Source organism: Hydra viridissima, unplaced genomic scaffold (assembly GCF_058129835.1).
Source record: "Hydra viridissima isolate aposymbiotic clone 2 unplaced genomic scaffold, HvirCarnegie_v1 scaffold_18, whole genome shotgun sequence".
Taxonomy (NCBI): Eukaryota; Metazoa; Cnidaria; class Hydrozoa; order Anthoathecata; family Hydridae; genus Hydra; species Hydra viridissima.
The window spans coordinates 867,828-888,415 of record NW_028324317.1 but is presented as its reverse complement, the minus strand read 5'-3'; the positions used below and the strand labels follow the sequence as shown (position 1 = coordinate 888,415).

Below are 20,588 nucleotides of genomic sequence, written 5' to 3'. Positions count from 1 at the left end.
TTAGAGTTATCTCTTATATGTAGCTCCTGCTGGCGTAGATCTGGAAAATGAAATTACTGAGCGAGATTTCTGCAAATGAAAACCTAACGACTGCTTAAATTCCTAAAGGGTGAGTTTCGTTTGTTTGTTTGTTTGTTTTTTTTTAAAAAAACCTGTTGCTGAATGGGTGTCCTGCAATTTAGAACTTAGCTTATTAAGTAAGCAGTTCAATGAAAAAAAACCATACGAAAGACTTTCCTGACCATACAGGAAATTTAATGAGAAAAAGAATGTGCAAAGTGGGGCATATGATTGATCATATGCCCACTGCATCACGCATTAGGCAACATGGTACAATGTATTAGGTCATGTGTTTAAATAATAACAAAATAGTGTTATTTAAAGTATTGGTTTTACTTTTATCAACTCTTTATTATTAAGGAATATTCAAGTTAAAGGGTAAAGTTTTTTTTTTTAATTTTGAACATTTAATGACATTCTGCGTGAGGGTTTTGAAGATTTTCTGATTTGATTTACTCATCTTCGTTTTGTTGGATTACAGTTCGATTTTTTCTATTCATTAATTTTTTTCCTTATCTATTTGTAAGATATACGTGCATCAAAAAGCCAAAAAAGACACCAAAGATTTTGATTTAGTATTATCAAAGGCAGGCGGTATACGAGTTGCACCAAGAATAATTGTAACCGACCGAACTCGGATCTTAAACTTCAGTCGGCTAAAAATAGATATTATACTAATATTGGCCAAAACGGTCCCAAGCGTTATTTGGGATGTATCCGTCTTGAACAATATTCCAATCCTCACTTACAATTGGCTCGTTGCATGCTTGACAACGAACCAAAAACTTGATTTTACTGCAAGTCCGTTGTTCTCATACGAAACCCTTTTATCTTCACAAAAAGAATATAGGAAAATACGATCTTTATCTTACGTTTGAATTCCACTTCGAATATTTTCACAATCGAAGCGAAATTAGAAGTTTTGTTTCGGGAATTGGAACGTGTTTTTAACTTTTCAAGATTATTATTGCATGTAAATATAACAGTTTAGTTTATTTGACCAAATAATGCACAAAAAATGCGCAATTCTTGAAAACTTTCCTTCATTACCATTAGAATGTTGTGTCACTCATCTGACTGTCAATTCGTGACTAATGTAAAAAGACAATTGAAGTTGATAAAGCTTACAGATTCTTTATAACGGGACATGTGAATAAAATATAGTATGCAGCACAAGTGTCATAACTTTACTTTGGTTTTGTTTCGCGAAATTCTTCTTCCCAGCATTTTTTGCACAACAAAATGGTTATGTTATAAACAAATCCTCTACAGGTAAAATTGTAAACTATGTTCAAATGAACACCATGTGTTGAATTTTTTTGTTAATGCTGTACAAATTCGAGACTTTATGCTGCCATTTTAAGCGAAGAAAATTAAGCTTACTCGGGTAATTTAAGGCAAGTCTGGCTTTCAGTGTTCGGTTGCACCACTAAACATTTCTTTTGAGCATAACTTTTTTTGGAAAACAATTCACTTAAATGAACGAAATCAGGTTAAAGTTCCTAAAAATTAAAATATTAATTTTTTACGACTTGATGGGTCATGATAGATTTTGTCTTTTTTTGAAAAAGGAGAATATCTTTAAAAATAATCTCTATGCACAACTTTTTCAGTAATGTTCAGTCTAGTACACTTCGATAATTGTTATCATCCACTTGTACAACTTATGATTCGTGGTACGATTAGAAAATTCTACGTCTTTTATAAACTTCCGGTGTCGCCCCTAACACGACTGTAAGGAGCGAACATCGTTAACGACACTTTTTGATATAAAGTCGATAAGCGAATTTAAGGTTTTTTTTTTTTGTCGTGTGAAACCATGTGATCAAATTTACATTTTTACTTGACAGCACCAGGTTGTAATGAAATAACAAATGTTGAAAAGCAAATAAAGAGGTAATAACTTAGGGAAATGAGTCTCTTCTCCCGTTTGTTAAGAAAATTATATAAGAATTAGTAAATAAAAATATCAATAACGAGCAAACAATCTTATATAGCCAATCTTTTAGGATTGCTTGTTGACCTGTGTTTATGTGATTTAAACCTGCCTATGAAATTTTAGATTTTTAAATATTTTGTAGTAGTTTCAAGCAAAACAAAAGTCATTTTCTAGTTTGAAAGTTTTACATAAAAATATGTTAAACCAGTTGTCTTGTTGCTATTTTTTTTTTTTTTTATTTTTACTTGAAAATGACTTTAATATTTCACTTAATCTTTTCTAATTTTTATGATTCATTTTCTGTTGTAATACACTTTCTATATAATGCAGGTACATACATGCATGCATGTACACATACATACATACATACATACATACATACATACATACATACATACATACATACATACATACATACATACATACATACATACATACATACATACATACATACATACATACATACATACAGGGTGGCCCATAATTAGTGTCCCATCTTAAAAAAGCAATTCCTTGAAAACTAGGGATGGAAAACTATTAATTTTGCTTTGGTTTTTGATATTATTATATATTTTGATCTATTTACTGCTGCCTTCACTCACTTTACTTGTTTTTTTAGCAATGACAAGACCATCACCATATCGGCAAAGTATTATTGATTTTCATGAGAAAGGAGTTTCAGCACGCGACATCCAGACTAGACTAAAAGTGCCGCGAAAGCTTGTTTATAGAACAATTCAACGCTTCAAAGCATTGAGAACAATGTCAGATCGTCCACGCAAAGGAAGAAAGCGCTCCGTGGTGACTGATGCAAATATCAAGCAAGTTCGTGAACGGGTGCGCCGCAACCCAGAACGCAGTATGCGACAAATGGCCAAACAGCTCCAAATTTCTCGAAGTTCTCTTGGAAGAATTACCAAGGATTATCTAAATTTGACAGCTTACAAGAAAAATCCTGCACAGCTTTTGTCTCAGGCATCAAAGCAGAAGCGCAAGGATCGCTGCAAGGATCTCCTCGCCCGTTTCGCCAACAACGCTCATCTCAACATCGTTTTCACAGACGAGAAGATTTTTACAGTTCAACAACATCACAATGTGCAGAATGATCGTGTCTACGCTTCCTCAAAGCTTAATATCACAATACAAAAGGCAGCACATCCTCTTTCAGTAATGGTGTTCGCGGGTATCAGTGCCACCAAGAAGACACCATTGATTTTTGTTCAACAAGGCGTTAAAGTAAAAGCCCAAAACTATCTGAATGACGTTTTGATCAAAGAAATACTTCCATGGAGTCAAAAGGAGCTTCGTAGACATTGTTGGACATTCATGCAGGATAGTGCTCCAGCCCACAAAGCCAAAATTGTGCAAGATTGGCTCGGCCGAAACACCCCCGATTTCATCAAGCACAATGAGTGGCCTCCAAGTAGTCCCGACTGCAATCCAATGGATTACTCAGTGTGGAGTGTTCTGGAAGCTGAAGCGTGCAAAAAACCGCATAAAACGATTGATTCTCTGAAGAAAGCGCTTCAAAAAGCATGGGATTCGCTTTCACCCGCCTACTTGCGTGCCACCGTAGATGACTTTCCAAAGCGTCTTGAAGCTTGTGTGAAAGCCGATGGTCGACATTTCGAAAAAAATCTTTAAATTTTATTTGATATTGTTAATAAATTGTTTATCAAAAAGTTTTATGTGTTTTCCATTCCTAGTTTTGAAGGAATTGAGTCTTTAAGATGGGACACTAATTATGGACCACCCTGTACATACATACATACATACATGCATAAATACTTACATACATACATTCATGGATTCTTACATACATCTAAGTTGTTTATTTTTCAATTTGTACTACATGTTTTGTGAAATTTTCATTTTTCAGCAAATCTAATAATAATAAAAAAAAGACAAGTTTTGAAAGTACAAGGAAAAGTTGCAAAACCCAAATGTTTTTCATTAATTGTTTGTATTTAGTCAACCTTGATGTTTTAATTTGTAATGAAAAATAAATATCAAGCACTCTTCAAAATGCAATTTTTTGGAATGAGATCCTAGTATTAAGCAGAATATTCGATTGCAAAAGTAAGAAATTAAAAATATTAAATACTAATTAATCTTTTTTTTTTTTTAAAATCACTTTAGATAATTGTGTTAAATATCACAATAACGTTTTGCTAAATTTTATTCTTCCGTCCAGCTTCTCCATTGTTAATTTGTAGAAAATACTTAGGAAAACTTAAGGAATTTGACAAAGGCTGATATATGCAAGGTTATGTAAAGTCTATGGTGGATCAGACTGATAGCAGGGCCAGTAAACCTAATTTTAATGCAGTTTAAAAGACAATCTTTAACTGTAATTTTGTTTTAGAAAGAAAATATTTTACTACCTTATCTTATCTATAAATTTTTATTTCCTAAGCTCAAGTAAGTTAGTATCTCCTGATTTGTTAGAGTCAAATGTTAAAATGTAGACTATGCTTGGTGTAATGAAAAGTGAAAAAGTTAAATTATCATGATAAACATACACCAGGGTTAACCTTCAGCCTTTTTGCATTATAGTCGTAACAAATACCCCTTAAAAAGTCAAAGACTTTTATGGGGTATATTACTACTTTTTTTTCTATTTCTACAGCGCAAATTTTGATTTTCAAAACAACAAAAAAAAAACAGCAAACAAAGTTGAAGAGTTTTCGAACATTAAAATTCGAATCTAAGAACATAGCTGAACTGTTTGAGTGTTTTTATATTAAAACTGAAACTTTAGGAGGCCTAAAAGAAATTCATCATTCTCAAAAAAAAGAAAAAGTATGAAATTTTTTAGTGCCAGTTTCTTCACATTCGTATCGAAGATACTTTTACAGAAAATCTAATAAATTGTCCAATTTTTTCCACAAGAAGAGTTTGGTTGGTGAAGCAATAAAGGATTTTCTGAAGAAGAGTTTGGTTGGTGGATTTTCTGAGCAATATTCTCAAAAACCATGGAATATTTTGAAACCTCAAGTTCAATAAGAGGACATATATTTTAAATGGGTAAATATAAACATCTATATTTAATAAAAATTAAACACTATTTTTGTTAAATATAAATATTTATATTTACCTGTATATTTTTATCTGTTATCGGCTGTTTCTATAAAAACAATGTTGGCCTTTGGAAACGGTATACTTAACGTCAAATTTACAATTTTTTCGAGGTAAAAACACGTCACACGCGTTTAAACAAAAATAACACGAAAAAAAAACCAAATTTTCTCAGACTGGCCTCAAATCACCCGAGTACTTCTCCTGAAGTGAAAATGGCTGAAATTTATTATAAATTGCACTGAGAACATTTAAGGCATGCGCCTATTAACTAATCCATAATAACGAACATAACGAATCCATGCAGGATTAAGTGAGAGTTGCATTCCAAGACAGTTTTCATTAATGTTTAGTGGAATTCGAAAGTATCAACTATAAACTAAGGTTGTTCACGGAAGCAAAAGTTGAATTTTCGATTAAAAAAAATGTTTTCGAAACTCTATTTTTGTTTCGGTAAGTTCGAAATAATTTCAAACTATTTAATTTTGCATTGAAACGATTTTTTCTTTTCGAAATTGTCAAATTTGGTTCAAAATAGTTTTGCGATTTCGAAATTCTTAAAACTTTTTACCTTCGAAATTCTAAAATTTGCTTCAAAATATTTTTGCAGGGATTAGAACCCCAAAGGTTCTTTTACAGGGATTAGAACCCTCAGGATAAGATAGGGGGTTGATATTTTGTAACATTTTGTGGAAAAGGGAGGAGGGGGATCTAAAATGTTTTTTGCGTAACATAATTTGCGAAAGACCACTTACATCTACACGGTGAAATGTTTCATATAAAATATTAGCCCTCTCAAAGTGAATAAAAACTACCTATAGCAAAAGCTACTTAAGTGATTTTGTTTACAATTTAAATTGTAAATTTTGAACGTAGAATTTTTTAAATTTTTACTATTCAAATTTTTACTTATTAATTATTAAGATGAATTTTTACTTATTAATTATATTAAGATGCTTAAAAGCATCTTCATTCAATAATAGAGATGATAATTTCAATAATAGAGATAATAATAAAGACAAGGTAGTCTAACAAGGTAGTTCTGTGATATGAGCGAAGCAGTTTTTTCATATTTATTTTTGATAGGCTAATATAGTGGACCGAAGTACAAGTAAATAATTTAACCAAATTTTATGACTTTGTAGACCTATTTAAGGACTGGATTCAATTTTTAAATGTAACTGTCACGCTTAAATCTCAGAAGACAATCAAACAAATTCATACTTAAAATTTTAGCTTAAAACCACTTTTTGTTATTTAGATAGGCTTATTTTTAGTTCTTTGTTTAACTCTGCAAGCCTTGAAGAAGAATTATATATTTATGAGCTTTCCAGTAAATGTTTTTATACTAAAGTTGTTTTGAACAATGGAAAATACAATCTACTTGATAAGATATATTTTTCATATAAAAAAATAGAATTTTGGATTATTTTTTAGTAAAGGTAAAAAATAAGGCCGTTGTTATGGCGTTTGTTAAGGAAGCCTAAAATACAAGGGTTCAGTAAAATCTATTTTAATGAACATTGTCTCCTTCTCTTGCACATTTATTCTTCGAAGATTCTTCGTAGAGCGCAATGCGCTCTACATATCCATAAGCTGCTCAGAGCGCAATATTGTACACGCATGCGCAGTTACTTAATTATAACAGTGCGATTTATATTTCACAATAAAGGTGGTTTGATAGGCGGTTAGGGTTAGAGATAGGGATAGGGATAGGGTTAACATCAACAAGATTTTTTAAAAAAAAAAAAAATTTAGCGCATGCGTACAAAGTATTGCGCTCCGAGTAGCATATGGCAGCATAGAGCGCATTGCGCTTCAAGTTGCAACGGCCTTTATTCTTACACTTGACAATTTCTCTATAATTAAAAGATAAAAAACCTGCTAAATACTAAAGTACTTTAAGAGAACGTAAACCATTATATAATCGCAAAACTTGAAACTTGTTTTAAACTTGAAACTTGTTTAAAAGTCAACTGAGATATCTTCTAAGAAAAGAATAGCTCGTCCGTTCTTTAAAAGATTTAACATGCAAGTTATCTGAAATAGGGCCCAAGTTAAACAACTTAGGATCGATACTTATTTAGCGCTGTATATTTGTTAAGTTTGAATGTTTCGTTAAGTTTTGAGCAAAGAAAAACAATTTTAAAAAGCTTAAATTTGCTTTCATAGATATTTAAAGGATAAGATACATAAAAAAACCAAGAGTTCGAACAAAAGACCAGCTAATTTCCAGGATTAAAAATGAACGGGAGAACATACCTGTTCAATATATCCAATACTTGTGTAAAAGTTTTTGTTGTAGAAATTTGAATTGCTTAGCAAATAATGACAATCATACAGGTTATTAACATACTCAAGACTTTGCTTTATTATGATCATGAAAACAGATTAAAATGATTGCTTCAGAAAAAAATTTTTTTTCGGAAGAAGTCAAATTCCAAAAGAGCTTTTTATTTCAAGACACGAGTGTGTAGAAACTTTTCTGCAACCCAGCATAATTGGTGATAGGGGGCATTACGAATGTAAACCTATAAATGGGAGCCGTAAGTAATAAGGGTCATTTAATTTTTTTAGCGACTTGCAAAATTGAAACTGCGCGGCTGTGGTCGAATAACAAATTTAGAAACTTGACGTTCTTGCCCAAATTACCTCAGGGTCTTTGGTATCTACATTCGTTCTCAGCACTATGATTATGATTGTATTTCTATAAAAGTTTTCTGCTTTAAAATGGTTAAAGATGAATGGTTTGTCATTGGAACAGTTTTCTAAATAAATTCCAAAATTCGCTTTTTTCGTTTTGACATTACTTTTTTTTCTTGTGAAAAACGCAAATTTACTTTCTAAATGGGCCGTGGAAAGAATTGAACTAAGGAAAAACTTTTATTGGTCAGAAACGTTTATTGATCGGACCCGTAAATAAGGTAAAAACTATAAAGAAATTAAAGATATTGTCTTACCACGGTTACCAATCCATTGAATTTTGAACCGAAACGTGAAGTTAAAAACTAAATTACAGGCACTTAAAGATTTCGGTCCATTTGTACAAAACTTTTGAATTTTCGATTTAAATCCATTTAAATCCTCTACATTTAACATCTCAGCTGGAGTTTGTGCCGTTGAATCCCTCGAAACAATTTTGACAAAGTGTTAAAGTGTTTATTGAAAATGAATGAAAGCTTATGTTGAGAGATGTTGGAACAAATTTCTAGAGATGTTGGAACAAAGTTCTGTTACTTATAAAAATAAGCTCTTTCAAAAGCCACAAAGAAAAACTCGTCGCTTATCCCCAATAGACAATATGACCGACACCTTGATCTTCTTCCTAGATTTTGAGGACCTCCTCAAAATTTTTAAGTAAATGCTGACAAAGCAATTTTAAATTAACCGATTTAGTGGCTTAAGAGTTAACTCTATAAGTTTTAGGGGAGGAGTGAGGAGTGGAGAGGGAAAATTATGGATTTTTTTCTTACACATTTGAAAACGTTTTTTGCATTAACAAAGTGATTTACTTTACTAAAGATGAGAAAAATTTTTTTGTAATAGTTCGGTTAGGGTTCTCCTGTACCTGTTGTTGTACCTGTTGTTACAGGAAATAATTGTTCTCTAGTGGCTTATTTAAATTAAACAGAAATCCTTGGATAAGCCTCCTTAGCGCTAAATATGGCTTACGCAATTCTGCTCCAACCGGATCTGATTAAACAAGGTTACTACTCTCAGAACAAGACAACAGAACCTCAAGGCTTTGATGTCTTTTTCTGGGAGCAGAATGCCTGTAGCCTTGAGCTATAACTGAAAAACACTGTTTGTATATTTTCTCAGTTGGATGAAAGCGGGAAAATGCAGCAGTTAAAGACCAACAGACTCTTCAATTTAGCGACTTAAACAATCAAATGTACGGAATGTCCGTACCAAAGGCTAAACTACAATCATGAAGAAGTTGCAAAGTGGTGGTTGTGTGCAACTTAAGGTGCCAGAATCTCTTCTTTGTAAGGGGGATCCTCTTGTGTTGTAAATGCCACAAGGAACACTTTCTTCAGAAATATTTATGCCGCTTTTCACCAACTTGTGTCTTCTACCAATTCAAAAGACATTTATTTCCCGGTCAGCTTTTTTTTATGCACAAAAAGCGCACTGATTTTTTGCAATCCTCATGGGGTTTTCATTTTGGATCGTTTTCTACGTATTAAACGACTACTTTACACGTTTAATTACATAACTCGATCGTTTTATTTAAGTCACGTGGCTTGACTTCATTGATGGCTCTTGCTATGTGATTATAGAAAAGCTGTTACCAATTTAAAAACGTAAAATGACAAATGATATTTTTGATGGCTCGTGGTATTTAAACAAATGAAATTAGATGAAGTTTAAAAATAAATCAAACTTCTGTTAAATCAAACTTCTACGCACAAGTGCTTATTTACTCCAAACTTTTCTGATTGAACAAAAAAAAAAAATCCCACCAGTCTCGTTTTGAAGATCAAAGATTTTTGCTTGGTAATTTTAAGTGATTTAGTTTGGTTTCTTTTTAATTTTTTCTCGTTTATTATGCAACTATGCTGCATGATTCAGTTGTATCCTTACAGGATTGACGATATAGTTTTTGTTTTAAATTCAATCATTATATAGGTTCAAGAAAAACTAAACAAATTATGGTTCAGACCATCAAGAGACCGTTCTAAACATGTTAACACTATGCAGGGAAAAAAAATGGAGATCTTAGAGCACAGTGTAAACCAGTGCGTAGTTTACAGCCGAAACCAGTGCGAAGTTTATAGAAAAATTTGAAGTGGCAGATATATCTTCAATAAAAGAAGATACAGAAAACTGTGTTTTTTTATGTTGTGTTAAGATCTGCATGTTACCCTCCGTTAAATAACGCGGTCACTGGAGGTGAAAATGTTATATCAATTCGCGCCATTGCATTATTAAATGTTCTACATAACATTACAATGAATAATATTTCAAGCGTAATTTTCGAAAACTTTAATTTATTTAAACTTTATTTTTTCTTGTTTAAAGAGCAAATTCTTTTTTAAATAATTTTTTTTTCCACAAAAAATCTTCGATTTATTTTCATTTTAGAAATATCATCAAAATAGATTAAAAACTCCTGTTTAATTTTTCTCTTTTTTTTTAACACCTCGTATTCGTATTAAGCCTGGATTTACTAATATTTTCTAATGAGGTAAATTAGATGACTGACCTTTTTAGACGAGATTAGATGACGTCATAAAACTTAAGTTTAAGCTCAAAAAAAACTTTTTGAGCTTAAACTTAAGTTTTATAATGTCTAAAAAGGTCAAATTCTATTTTTAAAACGCGTAAACTTCTTTCTTGAACTAATAAAACTTCCATTGCAAAAATTAAAATTTTAGAAAACTTCCGTAGCAAAAATTTCATTTCAAAAGCTCGAGAACCGTTCGTTTCGATCCTATGAAATCAGTTGATTTACTTTAACGCAAAGCCGTTATCCCAACATTTATTCAATGCGCAAGTGCTCCGTAGATGTAAAGATTTTTACGTATGTAATTTATCAGTAGTAAACAATAACAAGCTGAACTAATACCTCAACGATCTTCTTATCTACAGCAAACTTATTAATGATCAAAATGACACGCAAAATGAGTTTGATGATGTTAAAGGTAACTAAATATTTTAATAAGATTTCTTTTTTAAAGAGACTCAATATAACCAATTCTATTTAAGTTTCAATCCAATAAAAATTTGATTTCAAGAACTTTATTCTTGAAATAATAAAGTTTTAGAAAACTTCTGTAGCAAAAACTTGATTTCAAGAGCTCGAGAACCGTTCAATTTTGATCCTGTAAAATCAGTTGATTTACAAACATTTATTCAATGCGCAAATGCTTGGTTGTTGTAAAGATTTTTGCTTATGTAATTTATCAGTAGTAATCTATTATAGCTGAACTAATACCTCAACGATCTTCTAAATCATAGCACATTTATTAATGATCAAAATGACACGCAAAACAAGTTTGATGATCTTAAAGGTAACTAAATTTTTTAAAGAGATTTCTTTTTTTGACTCAATAAAACCAAACAGAAACTTGTTTTTTGGTTGAATAAGTTCCCTAAAATGCATTTACAGCGCTTGCAAATATGCTGAAAAGTAAATGCTTGATTGGAAAGTATTTTACTCGACGTCTTTTGATTGATGAGTTCGTAATTGCTAATGTAGAAAAAAAATTTACAACAACAAGAGATAATCGGTCAAAATTTACAACAACGTAAAGATAATCGGTCTAGAAAAATGGCGAGACATGAAAGATGGATTAATTTTTTGCAAGTGAAATGATTTGGTGCTTATGTGCCAACTAATTACATTTTTTGAGCTTAAAAAAATTTTATTCAAATAAATTATTCAATTAAATTAGTACTTTTATGTTTTTTTTTTGATTTTAGGTTTATGTAATATTTGAATGCTCAATATTTACTTTGAAGTTTCTGAAATTGAAATTAAAGCTATTCAATGGGAATATTTGTTATTTCCGCGGACCACTGAGTATGTTAACTGTTCTCTTATATTAGAAAAATATTATTAAGATGTGACGAAGAGGAGTGGTAACCAATATGCGATTAAAAAAACTTAATCGTGACGAAATGTAACGAAATTTTCATACGAATGAAAACTTTCATGAAAAGGAAAAAAAGCGAAAACAAAAAAAATTTCTAACAACTCAATATTTTTTAAAAATTTCTTTCTGTTCACTTTTTTTATTATCGTCGCTGTAAGCTTTTAAATCGTTCATGAATTTATTTTTATACATTTGCTCTTGAGAATAAAAACAGGAAACAGTCAGCTGTGGATTGAAGTTGTCTGCATTCCGACCAAATTTAAACGCGTTTGATTGAAATTCTGAATTTTCTATTTAATCTATAAAACTATAAAATTTGCAAATAAGACATTTAAAGTTCTAAACAAAATCTAAAGTTCTAAACAAAATCTAAAACAAAGTTTTCAAATTTTTTTTCTTCTAAAATCCAATTCAGACAAAATTCGCAAATGCCGTTCAAAAGAGATCAAATCGGGCTGAACGTAGACCTCTGATGGAGTGTTTAAATTTTAAAACGCTCCTCAACAGTGTTATAAATATAATTTCAAAAATACTTCACAACAGTTTTGTTGCATTTTTTATAATCAGATTAGTGTTCTAGCATTAATCACTAGTCCCTCAGTTTTTGGCGTAAAGACATTTTTTACGCGTGACGATGAACTTTATCAAGTTCTTAACTGCGCTTACTAAAGTAAAGAGTAAGATAAGTCAGTTACGGTTGTAACTAAAATGTCCGGAATCGCAAAAGCTCAGCTCGCTGGGAAGTATGCAGCAATATACAACAACTTGTTTGAAAGTGTTGTGTGGTTGGATGTGTGGTTTGAAAAATTAAAAATCTCTTTGGCTAACTTTTGCCAAATATTGGGACTAAGCGTAATTGATTCTCTTGGCAGTGATTTCGATATTGAAGTAATAACAAAAAAATAACTACTTTGAAAGTGAAAAAACTTTATACATTTTTGACAACGTGGATGATGAAAGTGTAAAGATTTATGAGAATTACGTCTCTACTAAACAAAACGCATTTACTTTAGTAACATCGCAATCGCAAACATTTTCTGCTAATGCTCATTAAGTCCAAATCAATCTTTTGTCGCAACAAGACGCCCTTCTTTTCAAGAAGAGAGATATTAAAACAAACGATGACGAAAAACTGTAAAAAATAACCGAGGTGCTTTGATATCATCTACTCGCAATTAATCAAGCTATTCTTTATATAAACACTAACACCGTCTCTTTGCAAGATTATTTTGATCTTTTTCGATAATATCCCGTGGGAATACTCAAGGAAGGTTACCAACTAAAGCAGAAACAAAGTCTGCAGTAGGAACAATCAAGTTCAGGTCCAAACTAAAAACATCCAGTGAAAAACCGCTTGCAATTTAACACCATTTATCGTATTGCAATGGTAAAAATATTGCAAGAAAATTTTACGCTATTTCAAAATACCTGGAAATAACAGATGAGCTTTTGATAAACAGCGCAGTATCATTATTAGTTAGTTATTTGTTGCTACATCGTTTTGAAGATGACAATGACAGGTATACGATGCACGAAATCACACAGTTGGCATGTAAATATTTTCAAAAACGTAAAGAAATCGTAGAAATATGTAAACAAAACATCGTTGACTTCCGGAAGTTAAAGTTGGAAGACCTGTATGATCACTTTGATAATGGAAAGCAATTCAATTGTAACCTTAGGTACAATGAGTTCATTTCTAATTGTACCTAGGCCACTAGCTAGTATAGCAAGTCATAGAAATATATTTTTGCTTTTAAATTATCTAAAAGATAGTAACAACTTTATTACAAAAATTTTGTACAATTCAATCACAGTTGAAGTTTCCAATCTTAACCCTAACCGTCCCTTGTAAATAGCATCCCACTGAAAAAAATGTGACTCAATCGAAAAAGTACTGATAATTGATGTCGTTTTCTTTTATTTTCTACAAAAAAACAAATAAAACAAAATCATAAGGATTATGATCGTAGATGTTACTTTAAAATACGGCCCCAAGTACCAGGACAATGAATATGCTTTTGTACAAGACTAGATACAAAACAAGATCAATCTTCATAACATATTGCAAAGCTGTAATATGTCATGATTACTTATTAAAAGTCCAAATAATTCAAGATTTCTCATTAATAACATTATGGTCAAAGGAACAACATACCTCGGTCAAAAGTACAACGTACATGTTGTACTATTGATCATTTGACTACTTTTTTAAAAACGCTCAAAAATGATTCTTTTTGGTTTAATAAAAAAAAAGTCAAAAAGATTTTTGCGCAAAATGTAAGAGAATAGCATAAACTTTGAATGGCATAAATTGATCCAATAGTCAAGAAAAAAAAAAGCCCGGAAACAAAAAGTGGTCAGAGGTACAACAGGTTCCCCTATATAACAAGGACCTCGCTTTCTTCTTTTTCCACATTCTTGTTTCAAATAATTAAATAAAATACAAACAACTTATATTTGCAAGTTTTTTACTTTTATGTAACCAGTTGAATAATAAACGTTCACAAATATTCTTGTTCTTTACTGAAAGCAAATAACTATAACATATAAAAATTGTAAGTTATTTCATAAAAATGATCCGCAATTTTATGAAATTTTTCCACTAAGCATAACAAAATACTCAAACAGATTTTGAATAACTATTTCGCTAGTAGTCCAAAGAAAATCGAAAACTAACGAACCATTGCTTTTTAAAACATTCGAAAAAACGTTCTAAACTCGCACGAAGTTATTTTGTTAATAATCAAAAATAATTTTAGTGATTGTTATCAATTTGTTTAGAGAAACCGAGTTTAAACTTATCTCACATCCTTTTTTTTTTTCTTATTGATGCGTTTGATTTTTGAAAATTGAAACTTTGCTTTTTATGTAGGTTAACTTAACATTTAAAGAAATTGTTTATTTATTCAGTTTTGGTATTTAATTATATCAATATTTAACATTTTATTGCGCAATCATATCAATTTGTATATTTAAGTAAATATTTAGGGGAACTTATGTCACTGAGGAAATTTATATCGCATATGGAGGAAAAAAATTACACAAGAGAGGAAATATTATTTCAAAATTAAATTTCCCCCCAGAAAATATATTTCGGCCGGGGAGAAGTTATTTAATGGGGAATATTTATTTCGTGACACCACCTATTTCAATCTTTTTTAAGCACTGCCACCTGTAAAATTTAGCTGAAATAATTGAGTTCGTCAATGGATAGGCTTAGAATAATGTAAACACCTTTTAAAAAATGAAAAAGGGGGTAGTTTCAGAGTTTTTTTTTAAATACAGAAAGAATAACGAGATATTAAGAAAAAAAATAAACAAAAAGAAATAAAAGAATAATTTTACTTTTGTTTTTCTCAAACGTTGTTTTTATGCTTGTTTAGTTATCTTTTTCTCTGGAATCCGAATACAAAAATACACACCCAGTAGACACACGACGTTGAAATAAGGTTGAAACAGTGACGAAACCCTAAAATCTATAAACAGTTTTCATTCTTTTTAAAATAACCAATCAAGCGTGTTGATTTTATATTTTAACAACAAAATTATCTTGGTTTGGTCCCCAAAATAAATGCTTTTAAACTAAAGTTAGTGAATGGCAAAACTCATATCTATGTCATCTCAGTTTCAACCTCCTAAAAAAATTTGCTGGATTTTCCAACAGCTTCACAAAAAACTTGTTTCCTCAGATTTGAAAAATATTTTCAATGAAAACTTTTAAAAAACATTTTGATTCAAGTGAAATTAGTTAATATTGTAATTCAAGTGCCATTGTTGAAAATAAAATTGACGTTTATAAAACGAAAATTATTTACGGAACCTCGATGCAAATTCGGTTTTTTTATTAAAGAATTTAGAATGAATGATTTAAATCAGTGATAATGATTATTGCTGTTAAATTCAAACTAAATTTACAAAATTTTCGTTTAAACTGCCCTATTGAGAAGAAAACGTCTCTCAAGTACGTCACTCCGCAAGTTTCTTGAGATAATTTCTAAGTGTCTTCTGAGTGACACGAAGTACTTCAGCCAATTCGCCTGTACTTGTTGACAGCTCAACATCTAAAGAAGTTTCCAAGTGTTCTCCTTTGCAAACGGTTTGTCAAGAAAATGTTGACAACAAAGAATGAATGGACCAAGAGTACAACTTTGTTGAGCTAAGCTAAATAGTTGCAGTAGTTCAATATTTCATTTCTGAATAAATAAAACATTCGAAAAGACATAAAAAACCAAAAACCAAACTTAGAACCTTTTCAACCCCGCTTTAAACTTAAAAACTTCTAGGGAGCACACAAAAAAGCTTCTTTTCGCATGCTCTTGATGGATGTTAGAACGAACTTCAAAAGTTTCCTCCGTGATTGTACATTTACCGATGCATGGCACCCCCACCTCCCCCCTCAAACCTTTAACACCTTTTAACATCGAACGTCAGAGCTTCCTCCGCGATAGCACAGTTACTAACTTTTCCCGTATTTATCATGAGAGCGTAAAAGGAATCAACAAAAGTAAGTATTGAGTTTACCAAAATTAGTTTTTAGGAGCGGAAAGTTTTAATAATTTTCCCACAAACTTAAAGACAGCAACTATTCAAATTTTGAAAACGCTGAACATATCAATGGGTGTTGCAAGACGCATTTGAATGGGACAAACTCAAGTCAGAGTTCTCTTATCCAACATTAGCACCTCTGCATTGTAATAGCTACTAGGAATTTATAAAAAATGGCAAAGTGCAATATTTTAGATAACGAGTTTTGCAGCTAAGGTTTCTCTTGATGCAGGCAAGCATTGGTTGATGTGTTAATTTGCTTCACTTGTTTATTAAATAATAAGCGTTATTAGTTTGGTGCCGTGTAAGATTTATGTTTTATATGTCATGCACTCTAAAGCCGAAAGTTCTTTGGTTTCTACAGCTGTTCCTCTTAAACTGCAAAAAGCAACGGTCTTTGGCTTCAAAAGCTGCAATAACTGCTGGTGGCAAAAGAGGTAGCTGATATCGAACTGGCCATGGTGTCTTAGTTCTAACACATCCTACTAACATATTTCCAGCACCAGTGTAATTTGTTTCTGATGCACTACTACCAAGCTCTGACACACTAGTAAACACAACATTTTTGTGTTAGCGCAAGGTTATTTTTAATTGTATCAAAAAGTGTAAACTGCATTAAAACTCACATTAAATCAACTTGATGTGCAGGTGGTGCTTTAAGATTCCTTATGACTTCCAATAGCATAACTTGCTTTCGCATCGTCCTACATAAAGTTGAAACCATTGTCTCTGTTAAACACAACAATGTTTTTCCATCTATTTCTTCTTCTACATTAAAAGTAAATTATAAGTAATTAATACTAATGTCAGTGCTAAATAGAACTTTACAAATATCTAACCATAAATTAATTTCAAGCCCCTTGCTTTAGGGTTAAATATCTTTACTAGACATTTATGGACAAATATATCACAATAGAGAGGGCCCATCTATTTTACATATTGATAACTTTTTTAATTAATCTAACTTTTTTAATTAATATATTTTTATCTATTTGTTAGTTATTTTTTTATGATTTTTAGATGTCAATAGTATTTATTAAGACTTCACTACATTACAAATATTATTGTTTGATGCTTGTTTCATCATCACATTTGACATAAATTTTATAAGCTTTTTTTTGTTGTATGTAAAAATGTTTCTTATTTGTTATAAGCTTTTTTTTTGTGCAAGTACAACAGGCTATATTAAAAACAAAAAATCTTTCTGGAAAAATTTATTTAAAACACATGTGTCTGAGAGTAATATAGGAGTGGCCATCTTGTATTGTATATGTGTCTAGAAGTTGATAATCACAAACTTCTGTTGGCAAGCATATTGACAAATTTTCATATTCTATAACTCTGAATGCATGCAAGTGGTCATTATATTTGTCACAAATCAGCAATTTACCGCAAAACACCCAGTGTTGACGAAATTGAATAATGTGATAAATTTTGAAAAAAAAAGAAACTTCTTCTGCATGTAGTAAAGCTAAAATAACTGTATCATGCACATGAAATTGAATTCTGTTTATAGTAATGGCATTACACTTCCAAACTGTTTCCTTTTTATCAATAATATCATTAAAAAAAAAGGACAACAATTTTTCCTGAAGATTTGTTGCTAAACTATCAAACGTAATTGAACATAGATTTGATGTTTCATATTTTTCATTGAAAAAATCAGAAGATGCCATCTCCCAACACTGTCTCAGCTGATGCCGCTTTGCAAGAGAATAACCTATATTTTTAAAACTTCTAATGGAAGAAGCTAACTTTTGAAATATAGATGTTTAGCTTCAAAACGCATGCACCATAAATATCTTAGTGGTCCATTATCATTAATTAGACGAGCATAATGGAGCATGAAATGAAACTTGGGTGTTAAATTATTGGGGAAAAGTTCAATAAAATTTTGCAGAAACTGTTCTATTAAAAATTGAAGATATGTAAAAACATTTTTTGAAATTTTTGGAGCAAATACATAATCTGCAATATCTTGCAGCTGTAAATAGAGTAACCAATACACATTAGATATTAGTATGCGATTGCCAATCATAAACAGTAGTAACCGAAACAAACAAAACTTCTGTGATGCAGAACCAACAAAGTTAATAGATGCACCAGAACAGATAACAAATGGTACTGGTTTGTTTTTCCTGTCATTTCTGCCAATTTCAAAAATGTCGAGCTCTGCATTTATCTGTTCTACTGTAATTATATTTTGTGCATTGAATTTTAACAACATTAAACTTACTAATTGTGGAACTGTTCCTTCTAACATATCATGCGTGATGTCTGGTGGAAAAGACTGTAAAACATTAAAGTATGGTAAATCCAATAAAGGACATCGTTTTTCAACACCATACACATTAGAAGAAATTTGACCTGGAAAAATGCACAGAGTTTATGTACTGAACGATGAGCTCCAATTGGATTACACACTTCAAATTCATCACAATATAAATGGATTCTTAATGCATTCTTGTCTTTAAAAATGACATGTTGTTTACAATTTAAACCATCTGAATATGAATATAATAATTCATTATTAATAGACTCATCTTTTTCAAGTTTTCTTTTTATTGAATTCCAGATAAACTCATTTTCAACTAACTTTTTTAGTAATGGTAAAACTGGTACATACTGAAAAGTTTCACAGCTTGGTGTTTTTAAACCATATTCACATTTATTTTCATTTATGGAGTGTAATTTTATTTCAACTGGCAAAATAAGACCTAAGTTTGACTTACAAAATGAAACAACCTTTTTGCTAGAATTGACCACAGATAAAACTTTACAAAATGAAACAACCTTTTTGCTAGAATTGACCACAGATAAAACTTTATCTAAAAGCAAATCACTATTTAAAATTTGATTCAAACCACTATTATATACAAAATTTTCCCCAAGTTGCTGCTTTATTAGATCACAAAAAATATGACTAAAACAAGTCAACAAAGATTGAACTTTGTTTGCTAAATCAATTTGAACAACAGACGGAATTAAATGTTTTTCTGCTATTGAAATTACAAACATAGCATAATGTTTCTGCAAACAGCTGAGTAGATTGTCTTGTGAGGATAAAGATATGGTGCCTAAATGAAAATCCAAACTACTGGTTTCTAGACTACAGTTGTCATTGATAGAATCAATAAAAAACTCCGTTGTGGTGTTATTACCAACACTGTCTGCTAAAATTTGGTTTTCCATTGTTTCACTCATAAAATTATCAGACTCATTTGTTAATACTTGAGGTGTGCTAAAAATGAAACTATGCTTTTTGCGCATATGGTGACGTAAACATTTTACAGATTTATATTTGGCAGGACAACCATCAATATTACACACTTGGAAAAAACCAGGGGTATATTCATGCATGATACACAAATGTTTTAAATATTTTTGCACCGAATACTTCTGCATACCACACTTACAACAAATAAAACACAAGTTATTATTAGATGCAGCCATTTCCAAAAAAAAATTATTTGCTAAATACAAAAATAAATTTAAATTTAACATCAGCATAACTATTACAAAACAATCAAACATTTAAAAACTCAAGATGCTTATCTAACCAACAATTTTTTGTCTTAAATCACCAAGACCTTTCTGCTCTAAATGCAAACAAACTTCTTCAGTTGACCAGTTTAAGTACTCTTCCATTCCAAACTTTAACTGAAAATTAAAAAATAATTGTAGTTTTGATCTAACTTATACGACAATATGATGCAAATGATTACTATTATTCTAAATTACGTTTTAAATATAATATTGGGATCATTGTGTAGAATCTGAAATTCATATTGTATCCTAAATTAATTTTACTCATTGATAAAATAAAATGGTATGGTAGCTATTAACCATTGGCAGTATATCACTTTTTTTTTTCAAAATTCATGTTTAGTTAAGTTTATAAGATTCCACGTTATAATCAACTAACACGCTAAGTAAAAAAACAAAATGGCGTCTTAAAAAAGATGAGAAAAGTTTCTGAAGAACCTTTAGAAGAAACTTAAGATATTTACTCTAACAATTAATGCGAAGAACCTTAAAGGTTCTTCAAACTTGCATTATAATGCAAGTTTGAAGAACTTTTTTTATAAAAAAGTAGCCGGTTCTACAAAGAACCATTTAGGTACGTGAAGAACCCACGGGTTCTTTAAGTCGACTCTAAGAACCTTTAGGTTATTTGAAGAACAGCCGTAGAACCTTCAAGAACCCTTTAGATTTGCAGTGTGGAAGCCATACGGAAAGTATCATTTTATTCTCCTTTATATAAAGTTAATTCTAAAGACTGGTTATTTTTTTTTTTTGTACCTTTTTAATTCATCTTACATAACTGCTGTATTTAGATATTTTTTAAACAAGGACCATTC

At 30.8% G+C, this 20,588-nt stretch overlaps 1 protein-coding gene, 1 long non-coding RNA gene and 1 pseudogene across 2 annotated transcripts in view; 1 reads left to right on the top strand and 2 right to left on the bottom strand.

Moving 5' to 3' along the window:
- The window catches only part of LOC149876724 (uncharacterized), a 316,490-nt gene that overhangs the window by 153,119 nt on the left and 142,783 nt on the right, over positions 1 to 20,588 (top strand). The window lies entirely within an intron of this gene.
- On the bottom strand, positions 16,546 to 19,897 carry LOC149876732 (uncharacterized). The gene is made up of 3 exons (XM_090075111.1): positions 19,788 to 19,897; positions 16,854 to 16,995; positions 16,546 to 16,774 (listed from the first exon to the last, which is right to left on the bottom strand). Exons 1-3 carry the CDS (start codon positions 19,873 to 19,875, stop codon positions 16,546 to 16,548), a joined length of 459 nt encoding a protein of 152 aa, XP_089931237.1. The 5' UTR covers positions 19,876 to 19,897.
- On the bottom strand, positions 17,394 to 19,680 carry LOC149876733 (uncharacterized; annotated as a pseudogene).

Bases quoted from the DNA above. Each gene is read 5' to 3' on its own strand.
- LOC149876732 (XM_090075111.1), bottom strand. From the start codon at position 19,875: ATGGAAGAGTACTTAAACTGGTCAACTGAAGAAGTTTGTTTGCATTTA. The intron at 16,996-19,787 runs GTTAGATAAGCA...CTTTTAATGTAG, and splicing joins TTTAAGACAAAAAATTGTTG to AAGAAGAAATAGATGGAAAA. The intron at 16,775-16,853 runs GTGAGTTTTAAT...TGTGTTTACTAG, and splicing joins GCACATCAAGTTGATTTAAT to TGTGTCAGAGCTTGGTAGTA.